General features: G+C 37.7%; 2 protein-coding genes across 2 annotated transcripts; one reads left to right on the top strand and one right to left on the bottom strand.

Annotated features, from left to right (window-relative positions):
• The first annotated feature begins 23 nt into the window (after positions 1-23).
• LOC134745281 (uncharacterized protein CG5902) lies at positions 24-11,758 on the top strand. Its single transcript, XM_063679276.1, has 4 exons — positions 24-343; positions 642-727; positions 2,417-2,647; positions 4,016-11,758. The coding sequence occupies exons 1-4, from the start codon at positions 153-155 to the stop codon at positions 4,168-4,170; spliced, it is 663 nt and encodes a 220-aa protein (XP_063535346.1). The 5' UTR covers positions 24-152; the 3' UTR covers positions 4,171-11,758.
• A 2,239-nt stretch (positions 11,759-13,997) lies between these two features.
• LOC134745291 (uncharacterized) lies at positions 13,998-17,082 on the bottom strand. Its single transcript, XM_063679288.1, has 4 exons — positions 16,818-17,082; positions 16,048-16,219; positions 15,023-15,154; positions 13,998-14,267 (listed from the first exon to the last, which is right to left on the bottom strand). The coding sequence occupies exons 1-4, from the start codon at positions 16,934-16,936 to the stop codon at positions 14,031-14,033; spliced, it is 660 nt and encodes a 219-aa protein (XP_063535358.1). The 5' UTR covers positions 16,937-17,082; the 3' UTR covers positions 13,998-14,030.
• Positions 17,083-22,983: the final 5,901 nt, after the last annotated feature.

Genomic DNA, 22,983 nt, shown 5'->3' with positions numbered 1-22,983 from the left:
AATCACCTGTCTAGATTACGTCTAGTGTCTACGTACTCTGTGGTTAACATCAATCCAAAAAATTGGTTCAAGAACCTGAGTATTGTTTCGTTCGCGAGTTTTTTGTGGTTGAATTGTTTAGTTTAATAATTATAAAAGCAAAACCATCAAACATGTCTTCAGCGTGTTGTGGTACTAAGAAGCAGAAGATGAACAATTCGTATAATGGTATAGATCGACCTTTAAATGGGTACCAAGACTCAGTGGCTATTCCTGATATGTGTTACTTTTGTTTCGATGTTTTGTATTGTCAGCTGCATAGTATGGACCCTCCACAAACGCCAAATTTTACCAACGATTCCTAGTAAGTGCCAATACTCTAGTGAAACTATTTATAAGTTAATCTCTTGGGGGTAGGATTTCGCTTAGGCATTCTTTGTTTGCTTACAAAGAAGCTGCTTTGTTCGTTGGTTGGGCAATTAGGTCAACCAGTTTACGCCCAAAAAGAATTTTTGTCGACTCAAATGTGTGGGTGTTATTGTTTATTATGCTTGTTATTGACTTTTATTGCAACTTTCACTTTAAATATTAAATGCACTCTGTTGTAATATAGGTATTGGATATGTATATTAGTGGACTTTAAACGAGAGATGTTCTTGCAGCCCTTTGTTTGTAACCTGGAAGATCGGGAAGGAGCATCGGCTGCGAGGCTGCATTGGGACATTCAATGCCATGCATTTGCATTCTGGTAAATAAATGATTTGGTAATAAAATACAATATTTTTATATCATAAGGACTTAAAATGTTAAATACATTCTACAGTACAGTACATACAGTTTATAATAAGTTCATATTACAAATTTGAAAATAGAATTGGCCAAAAGCAAAAAATCAATAGACTATGATAAACATCATTACTTGGAAGACCTTGAGAGAAGTAATTAAACTCAATGATGTAATCTGTAAAGCCATTTAAAGTAAATTTATAAAATCACTTCTAGATTATTCATTATTCTGACTCATTTGCCTATAAAGAAAAGTATAAAGTAGTCACCTTCAGTATTTAGGTTACAGTCTGGCAAAAAATATTAGAAATTAAAAAGTGGCAACACTGTAGTGTCGTCCCTTTCAAATCAATCTAACGGACAGATCAATTGTTGGTTGGCAGAGCCTATATCGGACAAAGCAATCAGTGTTTACCACTTTATTGACCTCTCCCTTGAGTAGGGAACTATGATAGCACCCATGAGGCTGACATGTTCACCTAGAGTGTCCAAAGCCTCCATAAAAACCAGATAAAAAAAAAAAACAATCTAAGAAAAACGGGACGACACTACAATGTTGCCACTTTTTAATTTCTACTCTTTTTTGCCAGACTGTAAATTGCTTGCACAATCCATGTTATTAACCTTTGTTAATTAATAGACATTGCCCTTCTATGATAGCCCCGTTTTTTAAGATAAGAAATTTTATAACATCCAAATTAACTTTTTTCCTCCAAAATTAAATCTGAGTAGCAATGCGGGTCAAAATTCTTATTGTTGTCTTGTTTTTGTCCCCAAAAATGTGACGTAGTGGAGCTTTTTGTATGGGGTGAAATTTAGTTTTTAATTTCTCTCAAGAGAATTATAATTATAATCTACAGCTAGAATGACATGCAATAGCAATCAAGTTTTTTTATTTGTTTGATAAAAGAAAAATAGAAGCGTGACAGAGTGGTCAGAAATAAGACAACGAAAATAATTTTGACTCATGCACGGTAGTACTATTAGTTATTCTGTGCTCATGCACTGAATCAAAATTATGTGTTGTGTATTATGTGTTGTTTACATATGATTGTACCGCAATATTAGATATTATAGGAACCCTAGCATTACGGAAGAAAAAGTTAAATGAGTGTTTCTTTTTTTTTTGCCATTTTTTTGACCTTTTTTGCAACTTTTGTGTTATTTCTACTCAGGATCACAAGCCCTTTTCATCCTTATAGGAGAAAAAAAGTGTCCCAAAATTGACAAAAAGGGTCACAAAAGCTACGGCAAAAAAAAAAGAAACGCTCAAATACTTTTGAGGTTGAAAAATATGGCCACGGCCATACTACAAAGTACGTTATGGCTGCTATGCATTACACAACCCCGCAGTGTCAGGGAGCCGCCGGCGAAACCGCCGGAACTTGACACCCTTCTAAAATATTCTTCCTATCTTAATTTAAAATCCCTGTCAGTTGAGAGGTTACGGGAAATTCGCGTTATTATTGACCTCCGTCAATATTTGTGACATTTTCAACCAAAAGGTACCACATTGTCGCTTGTCAATAAGGTTGATTTCAAATTGAAGCTGTACGGAAATAGCGCCTTATTGACAACCGACAGTAAGTACCCTTTTGATTGAAAATGGCACATTTTATGCGTGCACATTACTAACCCCCGTCTCTTCTAGGCCTCCGCGAGTACGCGATAACCAGCGCCCTTAAGGATTCCCGCTTCTCGCCCATCACTCGCGAGGAAGTCCCCCGTCTCACGGTCTCCGTGTCCATTCTGCAGCACTTTGAGGAGGCCGAGCATTATCTGGACTGGAAGCTGGGGAAGCATGGCATCAGGATCGAGTTTATCAGTGAACGGGGGTCGAAGCGGACCGCTACTTATTTACCACAAGTTGCTACTGAGCAAGGTTAGTGTCTAGATTTAGACCAAGCTAAGTTGGCAGCGATTTTGATAGGTCAGTTTCTATGACATTCATCATCATCATGTCAACCGATAGACGTTCACTGCTAGACCCCCCAAGGCTCGCCACTCCGACCGATCCTGTGCCGCTCGCATCCACCGAATTCCCGCGACCTTCACCAGGTCGTCGCTCCATCTATGACATTATGACGTTTAAATAAAATAAATAAAATATCTTTATTTCGGAACGTTCAAAATTCCATACAATATTGTTAGTACCATCGTTATAGCTGTGTTAGTAAATACATTAAAAACGTAACTTTATAACAGTGAAATCACGATCCAATAAATTTAAATAATGAATATAATAACAATAATTTTGTTTCTCTCAGAGCAATAATTGTGTTACCTATAAGTGGAAACTGTTCTGGCTGTTGTGTCAACTCAATTTGTTAAACTATAAGTGATTATATGCTGTTTGTTTCCCTTTGCAATAAATTAAAAATTAAAATAATTAATATGTACTTACCTGATACTTGCTCTTTATACTTAAGATGGACTAATTACCTACCTAACCCTTATACTATAACTAAGGACAGCTGTAAAAAGTAATGAAATAAATTCATTTGTATTTGTATTTATGTATGTCAAATTCAAAATAAAATAGACTAGAATGAGAATTAGAATGTCAAAAATTTACAATTTTTTTTTATATTTAAATAACACTTGCACAGGATTTCCCCTGCCGTGTCACGATCTTTGGTCCGTTTTTCAGGATTGCGGGGGGACTCAGCAAGGGTTTTTCAGAACCAACTAACCACTGAGGTTCGGTTGTACCAAACTGTTTGCCATCGTTAAAGAGTTCGCTAAATTGTATTGTATGGAAAGTTTCATAGTAAACCGCCGCAGCGCGCCGGGTGACGTTGATCAGTTTATCAAGTGCGGATGGTGCAACTGGCACTAAGAGTCAGCTAAAAAAGTTTGGAGCCTGTACACGGGCCACATTTTCAATATTTGGCCGGCAACTATTGGTGTCCTTCTCCTACTCACATGTTAGAGAAAGACACCAATAGTTACGGGCCACTTATTGCAGTGAAAATATGGCCCGTCTACAGGCCCCATAACATACCGTATTGCTGGCTCTTTAAGCCTTTATAAGCCATTGGGAATATCCCACATGATTTTGAACTTTGTTTCAAAGAGATAGTTATATTTTTTATAATTTTTGAAACCCTGTGGGGATAAAAACTTAAAAGATTCCCTCTTTGAAGAACCCAATAGAAAACCTCGACAGAGATGTCATTCTACAGATTCGCATTTCATAAACAAAACAAGTTGTAGTAAGTCATTACAAGCTGAATTGTACTAATTCTAGGTTGGGACCAAATCCAAACAATCGACTCGTTGCTCCGCAAAGGTGGCTACAAGGCAGCCATCACCGGTGAGATGAGACGCAGCATCAAGCTGACTCGCTACCAATCCGAGGAGATCTCTGCCTCCTACAGCGATTACATCAGCCAGCGCTGCTAGCACCGACCTCTCCGTCCCCGGGGCCCGGTGACTCACACCTCATCTCAGTTGCCCCGGAGGCCTATATACAGTTCACCACTTTCTAGAGGTTATGAGATGGAAAACAGTTTGACTCATCTAAGTGGTTATAGTGCTAAGTTAGTATCTAAGTGTACCCTAGTGGCATGATCAGATTGTGTTCAAAGTGAACGCGCGTCTTAAACAACACTGCCATCGACATTCCGAACACTAAAGTTTGAGTAATGTGTGTGTGAGTTATTTTATGCTAAGGCGGCGGTTTGGCGGGAATGGTTTTAAATTGGAATGGAATTTTAGGTTATCAAGTACAGTAAATGCAAAAGGTCATTGACGGAGCATGTTGCAAAAAATACAATTACCAAATGACAGATACGTACAAATGGTACAAATAAAGAGAAAAGTTGAATTATTGAAAAGGAAAGAGGTCGATTGTTTGACTTTTTTTAGATTTTCTGATAAGAATATTAATAGAATTTATTATAAGAATTAGGAGCGAAAAACTAATTTTATACCAATTTTAAAGTGCATCTAACTCTCATTATAATAAAAAAAACGAAGGGGCATAATAGTGGTTGATATGCATCAAATTGTCTCAAAATATGGCCCAGGAAGTGGTCTACCCCTTTCCTTTTAAATAATTCAACTTTTTTCTTTGTACAATTTGTACGTATCTGTTATTTCGCAATTGGTCCGCACTTATAAAATCAAAATGACACAATTTGGTGCATATCAAACACACTATGCCCCTTCGTTTTTTTTATTTTTAGGCTTCCGTACCCAAAGGGTAAAAACGGGACCCTATTACTAAGACTCTACTGTCTGTCTGTCTGTCCGTCTGTGTGTCACCAGGCTGTATATCATGAACCGTGATAGCTAGACAGTTGAAATTTTCATAAGAGTTAGAACGCTTATTTTTCGCGTGGTTCAACTGGTACAGGTTGCGATTGCGACAATTTAATTGTTTGGTATTCTCAATAGTAACATAGAGTAACTTATACTAGACCGGTATGTACTGTCATAGTAAATTTTGTAACCCCAGTAAATTCACTGCCATCTGTCGACACACTTTAAATCTAAAAATGAAGATTTATAAAAATACGATAAAATGTATTTAAATATGGATAAATGTTTTTTTTTTTATTTGCATTAATTATTTTTATGAATTTGACCCATGTTCTTTCACTGATATGCGTTAAAATTGTTAAATAACAAACGAAACCGTCAACGCCATCTATACGACAGTAGGCCAAAGCTAGTAGCGCCCTCTGAACGAGAATCAAATTTTCGTGATTTTCGAGGCACGTTTTTTCCTTAGACTGTATCCATCTATTACGGAGTTATATCTATCTTTGATAGTAATAATATCTCAATGATGTTAGTATTATAAACTTAGAAAACATTCCCGCCAAAATCTTAAGCCGCGCCGACACGTTTGGCCACTTTGACCGCAATATTGACAGTGTTGACATCTGTGGTTGCAATAAAAAAAAAGTTACACGACGACCGCGTTTGTTTCTTTCTGACGCTTGATTCATTTCATGAGTTGAAAAGAGACAAAACTGAACCCGCTTGTTTAAGTAGTTTTATGTATTGACATTATGAGAATTATGATTGGATTTTTTTAAAATCATGTTTTTATTCCAAAATTCGACTTCAGACAATAATGTAAGACGACATATGTAACTAATTTGTTACTATAGTATTTTTCAAACAGCTTGGGTATGGTGACAGATGTCATCTCAATACAATTACCTATGCGAGATTTTGCGTTATAAGGTTATAAATTGTAAAGGTCTTTCTTCGCCTTTTACAGTGTAATAAAGTTTAAATAAAAAAAAAATAACCGGCCAAGTGCGAGTCGGACTCGCACACGAAGGGTTCCGTACCATTACGCAAAAACGGCAAAAAAATCACGTCTTGTATGGGAGCCCCATTTAAATATTTATTTTATTCTGTTTAGTATTTGTTGTTATAGCGGCAACGGAAATACATCATCTGTGAAAATTTCAGAGATACAGCCTGGTGACAGACGGACGGACAGCGGAGTTTTAGTAATATGGTCCCGTTTTTACCCTTTGGGTACGGAACCCTAAAGGTGTATGGCGATGACATCTATCACCGTACCCAAGCCGTTTGAAAAAAAACTATAAAATGACAGTAAGATTGCCCCAACTTGTCGGTTTGATTTGCCATTTTAGCCCCTTAAAGCCCACCAAACAAAAAAATTGAAATTATAGTGAAAGAAATATGGAAACTTAGCGATTTCACTCACGTATTTTTAGTCACTCGCGCGACATGTTTCGGAGAGCCTATGTCTCCATAAACCGCTGAGTTAGTTAAGTTAATATGTCTCACAATAGTTTAAATTCGATGAATTTATTATATTTTGAAATCGAACGAAACAAAAGAAATCTAAAATTTGCCACTGAAATTTGAACCTATACTGTAGGAAATAGAGTTGATTTTGCGTTTTTAGAAAATTGAACGAAACAAAGCAAAAGCGACCCTGTTCCAATTGAATAGGGGTTAAATCTCATCGAACTGAAGAGGTACTATAGGTAAGACCTTGGGCCTTAGGAGGCTAAAGCAGGATGATTGGGTAGAGTCCTGCGCAAGTCATTACTTGTCATACGTTGATGTAATTATGACGTTTAAGGGTCCCAAGCTCTGTTATCCATACAAACGAGAGAGAAATATCCATACAATCTCATTTTTAACCGAGTAGCTAGTTTGATCTGAAACTTAGTGCTTACAGTAGGATAAGGTATATCTATGTCTGTAATTAGTTTATGTAGCTTCAGATACCATAGTAAAAAAAATACAGCGAATTTAAGTTTTTCATACAAAACTTGTTTTTGCTCTATTTCGTTTGTTTTATAAACTGGAGCTATATAAACTAATTACAGACCTAGATATACGTCATGTCATTGTATGTGCAAAGTTTCATTACAATCCAACACGTAGTTTTAAAATGAGAACGAAACTCCGTTTGTATGGGATGATGAAATTCGGCCGAGCTTGCCGGGGACTCTTAAATGACATTTCTGTTTGGGCTATCAAAACCGCTGCTAACTTAGCTTGGTCTAATACTAGTAAATGGGACAACGGAGCTGTTATTTTAGTATCTGGGTTAAAATAATTGTAAATGAAAATCAACATTTAGTATTTACAAATCCCTATAAATATTTTAATTTTATGAACTAACAGGTCGATTTGCCAAACCGTGATCTGATGAATGATAGAATATAAATAATATCTGTGTTTTATCGAATTGATTATGTATGGATATGAGATGATACAGTACCGGCCAATAATATTATTTATTTAAATATATTTACACGGCATCACAGCATAGGCCAATACACCGAATAATTAAACTACTTACAGGTATACAAATTACAAATATATATAAAGTTAAATACATATAGTCATATTAAGTCAAATGCAAGTGCTGGAAAGCCTATCATCCTTCATCTCAAAACCTCAGACACTCCTATATATCACCTTTGAGTGTTTTTGTATATTTGACTAGTCATTTTATACAAATATATGATGAATATTGTAATGAAATACTGTGAATTACAATAGGATACTCAGCATGTTACTAAAAAAAAGTAGTAAAAAAATGAAGTTAACAATACATTTAAAAAAAACCTCTATGTAAAAATCATTACATGAGACCAATTTTTCTCATCGCCCGTACAAAAGAATACTTCTAGATTACCTAAAGCATTGAGGTGGAAGTCACTCACAAATTTAAAAAAAAAAGTTAAGCCGTAAAAACATGGAGGTGATATATTATCGGCCGGTACTGTATAAAAGAATTACACCTCGATAAACAATATGAATGAATCGATCTGTAGCTTGTGAATATATAATTTATTTTGTTATATTAATCATTAAGGGTTCATCCGTTAATTACGTCACACGAATTTGGAGGTTTTTTTTATCCCTCCCCTTCCTTGTCACACTTGGTGACATTTGGCAAACCCCTCCCCCCCTGGTGTGACGTCACATTTTTGCAATGAAATCGGCAAATCGAATTAAGTATTATTGATATTTTATCAAAATATTTTTGATAAAAGAAATATTAGTAATTTTATAACCCAAAACAGATTAGGAAAGAAAATTAACGATTAAAAATGATTATCGTTCCAACAACTTGTTATTTAACTGTACAGCGAATAAAATAATTTTAATAAGTTAAAATGACGTCACAAAGTGTGTGACTCCCCCCTCCCCCTTGTCACAACATGTAGCATTTTCTTGACCTTCCTAAACGTGTGATGTAATGAGGGCTAACGCGTATGAATTCGCCGCTAGGGGCGCTAGTGTAGATGGTGGTCTTTTCCATACTTCGAAATGTCACTTGTCACTTCAATAACTGACAGCTGTTCTTTAGTCTTTTGGACCACCATCAACAGAGGCGCCAACTGGTGAGCAAAAAAACGATAGCCCTCATTAATGGATGACCCCTAAGGGTGTCCGCTATGCGTGGCCGGGTGCAGTTGTTGTGCGGCCGCACTTGGGTGCGGGTGTAGGTAAAATCCGTCTGGCTAAAAAGAGTAGAAATTAAAAAGTGGCAACACTGTAGTGTCGTCCCGTTTTCCTTAAATTGATTTGAAAGGGACGACGCTACAGTGTTGCCACTTTTTAATTTCTACTCTTTTTTTGCCAGACTGTAGCAACGCATCCGCATCATTCATTCATTCATGCGGACACCCTAAAGGCCCCAACCAAATAAAATTTAATTCCGCACGTTAAACATATCTCTGGCTTCTTAGGTGTAATGAAATGATATGTTTCTTCTATATTTCAAATGTTAATACAAAATTTCACGAACAACGCTTTTGTCAAAAATCCAGCATGTTATATTCCCTTTTTTTTTCAAAAAAATAAAAAATCAGATACATACAGGATGTAACAAAAATAGTAGGGCATATTCGGTATCGTATTCTAATTAGGAAAAAACAGAAGAAAAACATTTTTTGACGCGAAAATTTTTTTTTTCTATGGGCATTTCGTCCAAGTCGGCCTTTATACAAAGGCCAAAAATTTTTCGCGTCAAAAAAATTGTTTTTCTACTTTTTCATAATCAGAACACGATACCGAATATGCCTTTAAACGGATCCCCACTGTTTTTGTTTATCCTGTATACAATTATAATTATGAAAAGATTTTTAAAGGTTGAATCAAAATTTTAATTCAATTAGACGCTTAAAAGAAAAATATTTTACCTTATCATGTTCAGCTTGCCTAAAATAAAAATAAAATACAAAAACAAAGGTACTTATTAAATTAGATGATATCGTTAACTATAAGGTGAAGTTCTTATGCTAAAGTCACAAGAATATAGGAGTGTACAGGTTTTTAAAGGGTCGGCAACGCGCGTGTAATATCTCTGGTGTTGCAGGCGTTCATAGGCTACGGTAACTGCTTACCATCAGGCGGGCCGTATGCTTGATTGCCACCGACGTGGTATAAAAAAAAAAAAATATTACTAATATTAGATTATCCTTATACAGGGTGATTTTGTTATCTCTGATCAAACTGAAGGGGCCCACTGACTGTCCACCGGACGATATCGGCCTGTCAGTTGTTCGGAACTGCCAAATTTTTGTTCTAACTGACAGGCCGATATCGTCCGGCGGACTGATAGTCAGTGGCCCCCTTGAGGGGTGAATAAGTAGGTCATACTGAACAACTTTTACTATGGGGTCAAGCCTGCAATCCCAAAAAAAAATCTCGTACATTTCGGTGAATCAGATCAGAGTATTCAGAAGTCAATGTTTTTTATGGAACAGCTAAGTTGAGTTTGGTCAGAGATAATAAAATCATCCGGTATATCATGCATTAGTTTTGTAATGAGAAAAGTATAAAAAAAGGAAATAATTATGAAAGGAAAAAAAAGTTATGATTATGATCGATTTGTTAGGGCGATCCGCCAGTTATTTGTATATCGAGTTGTTATTTAAATGAATTTAAGTAAGCATAAGTATGGTAAATACACAGGATGAATTTTTCAATGAGTCAATGAGGGTAGCTATAGATTCCGTGCTGCTACGTGAATACGGTTTTAGGAAAAAAAAACCCGACTGACAAGTTATATTCACTGGTTTTGAAAAAGTGAGTCAGCAACGAAATCGACAGTTTTGTCGTTTTTTTGCACGGAACTTAATCAAATAAAAAAGCTAAGTCACTTAAGACCATTTTCGCGTGGCAGGAATCTGACCCATTTAAAAATCCACCCAGTATAACGCTTATAAGAATAGGCATATAAGCGTTATACTGGGTGGATTTTTCAAATTCAATTGGGTGAAATTCAAATTGACAGAATGACGAAAACCTAGCTAAGTCCTATGACTTGATGGTTATGATATTACCTACACAAAATACTGAATTGGGACAGAATTATACTTGGTTAAATTTAGGGGAGTGTACAGGTCAAGTGTAAAAATATGGGTGTATATAACTTACTCAAAAATATGTTCCATAGTTCTTAATTCGCTGACATGAGAGCTGTGGGACATATCGTCGCTATACTCGCTCAACGTCATATCTGCAACAATCATTTGATGGAAATGTCGCTTTTCTTTCATTCGGAATACGGGTGTTTTTGTCATCAAATGAGTATTGCAGATACGAGGTTGAGTAAGTATAGCGGCGATATGTTTGAGTATGATGTGTGCACCCATATTTTTACACTTGACTGTACATAGGTACAGTCGAGTTCACAAATATCACACACACACACCAACCAACGTTCACAAGCCAACGTTCCAAAAATATACACGACTTAATTGTCAGTGTCTTAGCGCCACTTGCACCATTCCACTAACCCGGGGTTAACCGGTTAAATCGTTAACCCAGTGTCAAATTGCACTGGTAACCATAGTAACTCCAGGTTTAACCGGTTAACCCCGGGTTAGTGAAAGGTGCAAGTGGCCCTTAAAGAAACTATTAACTAAATTAACAATTTAGAAACAAGGATAGATATCCGCGATTCCGGGCACTCACGGCCTTCCGCTCAGTGAGCTGCTGAGCTGCGTTCGGAGGACCTGAACTCACGGGCCTTAACAGTGTTTCTTTAATACCAGTCTTTCAGAAAACTCAGTATTTTATGTGTAATGTACAAAGGAGTGTATAAAATTGTATTAATATCACAGATCAAAATAGCTTCTTTTAATGGTCGCTAGAATTTGCTGAACTTAGGTTTCCTTAGCTTAGGGTGGCTTAGGGCATTTAGCGATTGTATGTAAAAGGCCTGACCAGATCTGAAAATTGTCTCAGTATGAAATCAGTGGATGTATTAGGCTCAATTCTGAAGCCCCAATTCCCGAATAGATTGCTAGAATGTAGTGAAACATTATATTAAATGTAAGTATTGAATATGGAGATATAAACTCAGTTTCATCATAGAGAAATAAAAGGAAAGAGTGCTAATAGACTGCGGGCCAGGAGCACATATCGTCAGTCATCGCCTCCCGGCCGATACTTTGTCAGATGATAGTTTAGATGCTATCATGAATTAAAAAAATAGTCGGCCGGTTGTATCGCGGTGGAAAGACAGTCAGCTCATCACATGAACATGTAAAAGAATACGCCACCGCGATACAACCGGCTGACGTACGTGTTTCGGCTGCCATTCCTCAACCCACCAACGGAGCGGCAGCTGACGTCCACGTCCATCATCATACATAGCCGTTTACCACGAGTTATCGCCGGGAGGCGATTGGTCTTGGAAATCTGTTCCTGGCTCGCGGTCTATAACTCCATACATCAGTTTTCTTACCAAAGTTACGCCAACTACATTAACTGTCAAATTTGAACCACGAAATTGTCTTAGATCCTATATCCTATACAATCAAAAAATCTATTGATAACTTTATTTCTTTGCAAAGCTAATAAAAATAAGTGCAAAAACCGTGGAGACGTTAATTATTTCTCATCTTAATCCATTTTTATTCCCATTTTTGTTATTTTACTTGTTTCTGTTAAAATTAAACATTTATGGAACAGGTCTCTCAATAGTGTAATTATGAGGTCCGAGTGTTAAACTCTACAACACTTTTCCGCCGATGATGACGGCGGTCAAACCATTGTGCGAGCGGGACAACGATATAATTAAGGGCGTGCGATAGAGATAGAAAATGGCGTGTACGAAATTGTTCGTTCTTAAGCGGCTAACACATTACCGCACCGCACCAAGGTCATTGTGCGACGCACCCATAAGTAAGAGCGAGAAAGCAATATCTTTTTCTCGCTCTTATAGGTGCGGTGCGGTAATGTGTTAGCCGCTTTAGAAAGTTAAACCAAGAGAAGTCTGCAGAGATTTTGACAGCACACGCAGTGCCGGTGTTATTTATATGTCATAATTTTAAAGAAGTTTGACGTTTAAAATAACACCTGCGAAATCAGCTCCACACTCGCGTTCGCGGCTTCGCGCCGTGTAGTCTGGAGCGACCTTAATGTATGTGTAGGATAGAGTAGCTTATACAGAATACAGTAAGTATAGGATATTTTCTTCCACTTTTCTTGATAATACTAACTTCAAAAATCTTGTAACTACTTGTAATTAAATACTTACTCCCAAAATTCTATTTAAGTATTTGTTTTAATCTGCTCCAGGAATATACAGTTTTTTTTAAGATTAGATTTTTTCTAACCTCAACAGTAGAGGTACTAATTATAGTTGGTCAAGCAAATCTTGTCAGTAGAAAAAGGCGCGAAATTCGAACTTTTCCATGGGACGATATCCCTTCGCGCCTACATTTTTTAAATTTGCCGCCTTTTCCTATTGACAAGATTTGCTTGACCAGCTATAATTAACTTTGCCTTCCGAAATGCTAGGGTTAAACTCCGGGGTAGTTAAACCAAGAAAAGTCTGCAGATGTTATTTTAAACGTCAAACTTCTATGAAATTATGACGTATAAATAACACTGGCAGACTGGCACTGCGTGTGCTATCAAAATATCTGCAGATTTTTCTTGGTTTAACTCTACCTATGGTGTTATTAATACCTAAAGCCTGACCAGTAATATACGATCATTGTCAAGAGGGCGCTGTTTATTCTCATGTAAAGTTCAGTATAAAATGAAAAAAATAGTTCCAGCGAAATTCCGCAACATGGCGCGTGATCATCTGGTCAGGCTTTAAATTTTTATGCAAGAAACAAATGGTCGTTCCATACTATTTCCTATGGGCAGTACGTCCTTCATAGTAAAAAAAACAGAGTACCTACCTATAGTTTTGTGTTTGCAAACCATTGAAGTCAACTAATTATAAGCAATAATACAACTAGCGTAAGGTGCAGACTCGCATGTGTTCAGGGCAAGTAGTGTTCCGTAGTGACGTTGTGTGCGGTTTGTTTGTCCGGTTTTGTATCGTAATTATGAATCAATTAATATAGGTTACTGAAAAACATTTTATTTTATTTATCCAGGTTCACCTTTTCAGCTGACGATGAAAGATTCGCAAGCTATCAACAGTTGTTATCACCAAAATTAGGTTAAGATGGGAGGATTAACTCTCAAGCACTATTCCGATTCCCACCGAATGGGCGGAGTCGACGCGCATTTTACATTTGTAAAATCCTCCTCTTCCTCGCGGACGCGGACGGCTCCGGTCGGACTCCATCGCTTCTGTCATACTTACATAATGTATAGGCACATTGAAAATGCGCTCCGACGCGGCCCGACTCCAGAGTCTGGAGCGAGCTTAAGGATTACCTTTCTGGCGGTTAATATATGTCATAGTGCAATATAACCAACTTCATAGTAATGAAAGAAAATATCTAAAATCATTTTCTAATTGTATATAATTAACAAGCTACTAATAAAAACTATTCAAGCCCATGTTCGGCCAAAACTTTTTCTTCAATCTCCAATATCTTTAGCCTGACGGTGATATGGTTTCTCATTTCAAAATATGTCAGTACAGACGACATTACCAACTGGAACGCGCCCATGTAAACTAAAGTTGAGTAGAAAGGCTTAGTTAGTTTTGCTAAAAACTCGAACATTACTTTAGGCCCCTCTATTAGGTTGGGTACTCTGTATGTGGAGTATCTGCTGGCGAACTGAAAAATAAGGAAAAAGGTCATATTTAAAAAATCATACAATATCAGGGGTGGGAATCTCCTTCCATTTCCCACAGTCCTAAATTTCCTTTCCTTGCTTTATTAACACTATCTGTGGAATGTCCTCCAGATGCCAGTGGTTTCAGATTCAGATTATTTATTGGTAAAAATAATACAATTTTTTTACACGTCATATTTCCAGGTGCTTTAAGATTAGACTTTAATGTACGATAGATATAATCTTCTTCTTTCTTAATATTGTCACAGAATAAATGTGTCGTTTTCAAGCAAGAGGTACCACATTGTCGCTTGCCATAAGGACACTCTGACAGGTTTTTCGTATAAAGATACAAGCAATCTTCGTCCTTATGGTAAGCGACAATGTGGTACCTTTTGATTGAAAACGTCACAAATAATAGTACCGTACAGAAAACAAAACTTCCTACAAAACCGAAGTTTGACAGGCGGTTCAGGGTCGAATCATGCTATCCTATTGTCATGCTATGCTATTTCTTTATGGCACTACCCCTTTCGGCTATTTAGGGTTGTGAAAATTCAAGCCATTATCTTATCTGTGGTCATGCACGCAAAGGGACGTCATGTTGTGCCAACCCTAATAATTGCTCGGAGCAATGCTGAGCCGAACGGAGCCGAGTTTGCTCGAAGCGTGAGTTTCACACCCCTGCTTTAGGTCGATATTTTCCGACAGGACTGCTAAATTCTTCTAAGATAATTCATCAGTGTCATTGTCATACCATTAAAGCTGATGTAGGTCCCAAAACCATGGGGTAGGCGATACTGAAGCCCCACTGGATGGCTGCAGATTTGAGCTCGTAGCAAACGGGACAGGCTTCTTTCTTCATCAATAACATCTCTGTTGATACCAACTGAAATATTTAAGCAAATATATATCAATCCGAACCTACGTAGCTAACCCCAGTTACCCCCGTGAGGCAAAAAATGGGGGTCACAATCCCCAGTTGAAACCATTCATAACCTGACTACTATATTGAAATTGAAAATCTTTATTTCAGGTCTGTCGGCCCATATTTTGTTAGTTTACAGTTCTTAAAAATATATTAGTAAACATACATAAATTGTAAAATAAATAAATTAAAATTTAAATTATAAATAAATTAGCTTCAATTCTATAACTATAAACTAAACAGAATCGCGCACGAAGGGTTCCGTACCATTACGCAAAAAACGGCAAAAAAAATCACGTTTATTACACATATGGCTACCTAGAGAGCCGACGGGTCTCGAAAGGTTAAAAAAAGAGATTAATCCTTCACATTTTAATTTTTTTGATGTATTCCCATTAGTCCCCACCTCACGTGACCGCCGCCATATATAAGGCGGGGACAAATTGGAATGATTTATTTGAAAACATCTATTCCCATCTTGTGACAAATGGGAATAATATTTTTTATTTTTAAACAGAACAAAGACTTTCTTTGTTAATGCATATTTCAGAGACAACTTCTTCTTCTTCTACTTCGAGCAGTCATGGTCACGTTGAGGCATCCGCATCGCGGACACAGCTCTTCGCACGATCTCCCGCCATCTCTCCCTGTTGGCAGACTGTCTAGCACACTCAGATACGCGGTTTCCCACTGCGGACTTTATTTGGTCAGTCCAGTGCATAGGTGATTTGCCGCGCGATCAGGTTCTCTCCACTCTTCCCTGTACGACCGGTCGCTCTATGAAGTCGTTATCTCGCCTGAGACATGTCCAAAGTATTGTAGTATACGCGACTGTACTACTAGAGACAACTTACATGTCTATGAAACAATGCAGTCATCAAACCAGGCATCAGGGAGATAGGTATCACGGAGGAGAAAAACCCAAAGTTGCCCAACTTTAATTTCTTCCTGTAGTGATCATTTATGATGACGCCAGACACCGCGCTCATGCCTCCTAAGACCATAGGCCCGTAACGTAACGCCCATCTGCAAACAAAAAAGTTTTTGGCAATAATTTCAGTTTTGGTACAAGCTTTTATCGCTGACCGTACTTTTCTTTCCACAAGCAACATACTCATATAGATAGTTCTTAAAACCCCAAACACAATTAGGTTGTATTGTTTTATCACAGAGTTCCTATGGCCACCTCCTGTCTCCATCATCAGATCAGCTCGATGGTACCATAATATTGCATTGTCACCCTACTTACATATGTATACAAATTTTCAGCTTCATCGGGAACCGGGAAGTGGGTCAAATTTAACTTGCAAGAGTTCGCGGCTTCGCGCCGCGATTCGCGCATGGGTGTGGAGGGCCCTTTAGACTTCTTTTAATTATTATTACCCGGGCTAAAGTTACTTACCCAAAGATTTACCTCATCTTTTTTCATGTAATTTTTTTAGTTTAAGTATGGGTTATTATTAATCAGGTCTTTTGAATCCCCTTGTATACCTTACGATATTAGGCAAATTTCATAAATACATTTTAATCAGATGCATTTTTAGGTTAGCAATCTTTTTAGAAAATGTATTATAAGATTTATGATATTAACTAAACATAGTATGAACTAAAAGTACATTCTTACGTATCGGAGAAAGATTCCCAATTAGAAATTAGCTCCCAGACATAATTGGTAGCTTCGACTGGCGTAAGTTCGACTGCGTCTTTCGGAATCTCGTCGACAGTCCTGCCCCTTAAAGCCATGGCGGAAGTTATCAGTTTAGTTAATCTTTATTCATACACTACAACATCTCAGGAAATAGCACAATTTATTTTTCGGTTTTTCATTCAGGATATTCAGGTTTGGTTTAGGAAATATCACGGAAATATTTTCATGCGCTAATGTCAACTTCAGAATTTCACAATCAGCTGGCTGTCATTAATTGTCAATGTCAAAACGCGGACGTTCGGATTTCACCACATATCACGCAATGTCCATGCAATAGATGGTAGGATTCTATAGGTGAGCTATATGCGTGCTCCCGTGAAGGAAAAAACATACGCAATGCGACAAAATTAAAAACACGTTTTAATATTCCTGACAACATACCAAAAACAACCTACTTTTTTGTGACACACTATAAACCATACTATGGTCAAGCAAATCTTGTCCGTAGAAAAAGGCGCGACATTCAAATTTTGTATGGGACGATTACCCTTCTCGCCTACATTTTTTTAAATTTGCCGTCTTTTTCTATTGACAAGATTTGCTTGACCAACTATATAAAAATTTAGAGTGAGGAATAAAAAAAATGTGAGACTGTGACCAGGACAAACAGTAATAGCGCTTTCTCTGCTACTCCTACTGAAAGATACATAAGACTATCCCGTTCGGTCATGTTCCCAGTTAACCCGGCCAGTTATACCATAGTTGGTCAAGCAAATCTTGTCAGTAGAAAAAAGCAAATTTAAAAAATATAGGCGCGCAGCGTTATCGTCCTATAGAAAATTTAAATTTCGCGCCTTTTTCTACTGACAAGATTTGCTTGACCAACGACTATAGATACATGGTCCATGCCCACCTGGGACCAGTGATCTGCGTGGAATCAGTAACATCAGCTAGAGTAAGTTTAGCGCCTGGATAAAGTGTAATAGCATTATAGCAATCATTCAATTTGAGCATAAGCTTATTAATTACTTGACATCAATTATCAGGCAATTCATTAAATCTCTCAATTTTATCCCCCCCTTTTCACTCTCCTTAGGGATAATTTCCGACATAAAAACTATCCTATGTTCTTCCCCGGGACTCAAACTATCTCTATGCCAAACAACTAAATCGGTTCAGCGATTTAAGCGTGAAGAGGTAACACACAGACAGACAGACTTTCGCATTTATAATACTAGCTTTTGACCGCGACTTCGTCTGCGTGGACTTAGTAGCAGCAGCTAAAGTAAATTTAGCGCCTGGATAAAGTCTCATGGCAATCATTTAATTTGAGCATATGCACAGAAATTATCAGGCAATTCATTAATAATCCAATTCCACCTCGCTTTTCACCCTCTTAAGGGATGAGTTTCGGGCCTCAAACTATCTTTATGCTAAATTTCAACTAAATCAGTTAGGAGCGAAAGACGACTTCCATATAAATATTTAAATGCTATTAACTCTGAAAACAATTGAAAAAAATCTTAAAAATCAAACGAAGGTAGATAGCTATGTCTGATATGGTTAATATACAATAAACTTACCTTTTAAATAAAATTAGACTGCTAAAACCATAACGCTTTCCGTAGTCGGCAAAAAACGTTATCTTATAGCTTGTCCCGGACTCATTTGTTATGCTAGACAATTCTCTAGGGACCCAGCCACATGGTGTTTGCCTCGCAAACAACCTTGTGCCAAGGACGTTCGCACGAACTAAACATTGAAAAAAATTCTGAACTAGATTATGGAATAAAATGAGTTAAGGCATGTTTTTATTCCTTGGCTTTTCCGTATCTTATTTTCCCTAGATACCTAATTTATGCTAACTTAAGAATAAACACCTGACGACTGGGTTTCCATGGCAGCTTAAATTTAACTATGTCAAGTTGACAAAGGGTCAGGGCCTGACTTAGAGTTCTGACCGCCCTAGGCTGACTATGTATATCCGCCCCCCCGCTTGTCTCAACTCAGAGCCGCCGCCGCGCCCCCATGGTCCTTGCGCCCTAGGCTTTAGACTTAATAGCCTGTGGGTAAATCTGGCCCTGCAAAGGGTCTAAAGTTAATTGGGCTATGTATGAATGTATTACGTGTAGGACGCGGGTAATCTGGAGAATAAGTATCTTGGGCATGAATCTAGTATAGCTGCATCGGTCATGAGGGGTGGGGGGAAATGACCGAACGGGATAGTCTTATGTATCTTCCAGTAGTAGCAGAGAAAGCGCTGTTATTGTTGTCCTTGTCACAGTCTCACGTTTTTTTTTATTCTCACCGTAAATTTAGTATGGTTTATGGTGGGCTGCAAATCTACTCGACCAATCATATTGTCGCATTGCCTGAACCCCGGCCTGCACCGTCTATGGTGTCAGGTCAGGTAAGGGTCCATAAACGATTAGTTAATTCCATACCTAGTTCAAGAGTCGAGGAACCCTAATTTCACTAGTCTCACCTCTTTACTATGTCAAACACGGGTCCCACATTTACTAAGAACTTAGCTAACATATCAGTTGGTGTAGCTGGAGCAGTTGAAAACGACCTCTATTTGTGTAAGCGCAGTTGAAAGCTTATCATGTCATGAGGCGAACCGTGAGGAATTTGGTTTTGAGACTTTTGATGATTCGGGTAAGTCTTAATTATTAAATTGATACATCTAAATTCTTACTACTCAAATGACGTCATTTTGCTACCTGTGTAACATGGCAAACCTGCATAGTGCAGCCAACGCGCGCACTGGCCGGCTGTAAAAAAAAAAACTAAGCCATTCGCCCGTCTTTTGTTTTTTCTCATGTTTTTCTCTGGGAATTTTGTTGCAAATAACCCACAACTCTGATTACTTATATTTATTTAATGTGACTCCATGCCTATGTGATTTGTGTTAAAAGTATTAATACGATAATAATACGAGGGCTGCGTCTAATGCAGCCCTTTATTTGGTTTAAAACTGAAGACGCATGATTGAAGCTACTTATTTTCTGGATATTCGCTCCTGAAGTTTTTATCTGCTTGCGCCTGGTGAGCCCGCGTAGCCCGCAGTTGTTACTACCGCTGCGGAAATTCATCGTTCGGCTCGACGAAGATTGGAAATCGAAAACGTTAAGGCCAGTGACGATATTTTATTGGTTTTGACTCGTGTACTGACAGAAATTAGTTTAATTTATTGTACATATTTTATTATTATATTGTTTTACTATAAGAACCTAGTTTTCATTTTCTACCGCTCTAGTTAGCCGGCTACCCCTGGTAAGGCCCACTTGCACCATCCCACTAAAGGACGACTCACGTTAGACCGGGCCGTGTGCGGGCCGGAGCTTCCGTCGCTTCGTTTTCCATGGACAGCGTCACGTGATCACCTGACATGTATTATACAACCCGGCAACTTGAACATGTCATGCTCGCTTAATAGTTATTTGTTATACAAGGGTGCAAAGTTGTATTTTACCCGCGAGTGTGGAATTGAAACACGAGCAAGCGAAAGGATTTTATAGTTGAACCACGAGCGAAGCGAGTGGTTCTAAAATAGAATCCTGAGCGTAGCGAGTGTTTTAACACACGAGAAGTAAAATACATTTGCACCCGTGTGCAACACAAAACTTTTCCCCTCACTATAGCGAGGAAAGTGCAACATCCACAGGCGTTAGATCATCTTCATCAACTGGAATCACTCATTTTTTTACGATATTATAACAAGAAACTGGAAATTCTGTACTTTTACGTGAGAAGTTTTTAAGTAATTTTTTTGTTGACAATGTTGACATTTCTGACGTATGAAATGTCAATGATGCGTTTTGAAATTGCATCGACTTAACTTGTGCGTTCAGAATTATATTTAACATAATTATTAATAAACAAACGTTTATTATGGAATTTTACGGTTTATGACTTAAAATTATTAAATAAAGCTAAATCTGGTATTTTTTATTAGATTCTCAAACCATTTATTTAATGATAATTAATATTGAACGAACCATTATTATGAGCGTTTTACGTTTTGTTATCTGTCAAGCTACTTAAACACGCTCCATCCAAGGTCAAATTACTTTCCCCACTAGTGGATAAAATGCGTTTTTCCCCGCTTGTTTTAAATGATAAAAGACGGCTTTCCGAGCTAGTGAGGGGAAAAAGTCTTTGCTTACGGTGGCGTCGTTGATCGGGTCGCCACTTTCCCGAATGAAGGTTGAGGGAGACGATGGCTGAGATACGCGTCATACTCGTGAACGGGTGCTGTTTGTGGAGACCGGTCTGTTTAAGTTTACACGGCCTTCATTTTACCTATGTAACTTTACTTTTGAGTGGCATTAACGTGAGGCACTTCATTCGGTTATTGTCTGTTTGTCTGATTTAATATTTTGTCTTTTTATTAATTATAAAACAATTCAAGTCTCGGAGACTCTTTACATCTCTGGATAATTTGATGATCTTTTTTATTTTTATATACATTTTATCTCTGACACCTTAAGACTTTTACATCTCTAAACAATTTTAGTACTTCTTTTATTTGTATAGTTTTTATTAGTTTTTTTTTCTTGTGTAATTTAACATTTATATTTATGTAATTGTTTTTTGTAATTTTGGGTTAATTTTATGTTTGATGTTGATGTCATAGAAAAGTAAGCGCCGGAACCAGAAGCTCCGGCCCGGACACGGCCCCGTCTAACATGAGTCATCATTAACCTGGAGGACCCTGGTTCGATTCCAGGATTGGACACTGGACTCTGGAGGCCTTGGTCATTTTTTCCTACGTACATTACTTACGTACTTTTCCTAAATACTATATTTTAAAAAGTTACATTATTTAGGTAGGTAGGCAATAGTTACAATAAGTACCTAACAGGGGGGTTTTATGGTAGGTAAACAAACTTATCTAGATATATTTACTAGGAAATACCGAATGTATACAAAAGTTCCTAATAAACCAATCATAAGTACGTTATCTGTGAATTCTGTGATACCGTATTGAAGGTTTGCGATATGAAGATAAGATAATTAGATATCAGCTCAGTCCGTTCGTTTACATTGAAAGGGTCAGCCATATTTGTTTTTTCTTTTTAAATATGCGTGGTAAATGACAATGGCTAGAGCAACAGCCAATTGGCTAGTGCGGTTTTTTGTGTTGGTGAATACAATTATTGGATATGTGTTTAAGCGTTGTTTGGTGAGTACTTTTAGATTGTTTATGGTCTTTTAACTTATTGTTATGAGTGCGTTCATGTTGTCTTTGTGATGTATTGGCGCGGGCAAGACGCACGATAACCAGGCCCGGATTAAATACTTTCCGTCTTCCGTTCCGTCGATTATGTCTTTAGCCCCTAGAGAGGAGCTAAAATCCTTTGTCTATTGTTAAGTAAAACCGCACGTGCATAAAAAAGGGTTCGGTCACTTTAACCGGTTATTGAATAACAACTCCTATGGAAATTGTAATAAGACTCAAAATGTCTAATGGAAATATAATTTGCGAATTCTTGTGTGGTCCCTCTACGGTTACTGAATGCCGGCGCGTCAAATGCTACAGAACCAGTCTAAAATGTGTCATGTTCCGTCCATTATGTCTAGCCCCTAGAGCCTAGGCACTTGATATGGCACTAAATAATGTAGAGGGGCTCCCTTCACCTCAAAACCATTGCTATGTTGCCTGGGCCCCTAGGACCGGGCCTTGTGGGCTTAGGCGGAAATCCGGCCATGACGATAACTGAATAACATGATTCTAATATTATTTTGACATCTGAGGCCTGTTAGGCTGTATATTTAGCAGTAGTTAAAAAAACCTGTAAGGCGAGATTGGGTTTATTTAAGCCTTCTTTCCTTCCATACCTACCTATAGGATAAAGAGTCCAGCTTCCAGCTTCCTCAAAATGACAATGGGAATCGAGTTATATTGATAGCCCGCAACTAAAGCTATAACCGCGAAAATTCGTAAAATTTCGAGCAACTATCTCTGCCACTCCATTTACGCCTTAATTGGAGTAAAAGAGAAAAATGCCCGAAATTTGCTAACTTCGGTGTTCACGGCAGGCCTTCTGTTGTATAGTTAGCAGAAGTCTAAGCGGGTTATTTTTTTTTGTAAATAGACCCAGACCCAGACTACCCAGAGACCCAGCTAACTCAGCAG

Source organism: Cydia strobilella, chromosome 1 (genome assembly GCF_947568885.1).
Source record: "Cydia strobilella chromosome 1, ilCydStro3.1, whole genome shotgun sequence".
In the NCBI taxonomy this organism is placed as follows: Eukaryota; Metazoa; Arthropoda; class Insecta; order Lepidoptera; family Tortricidae; genus Cydia; species Cydia strobilella.
The sequence above is the reverse complement of the archived record's forward strand: the minus strand, read 5'-3'. Positions and strand labels throughout refer to the sequence as shown.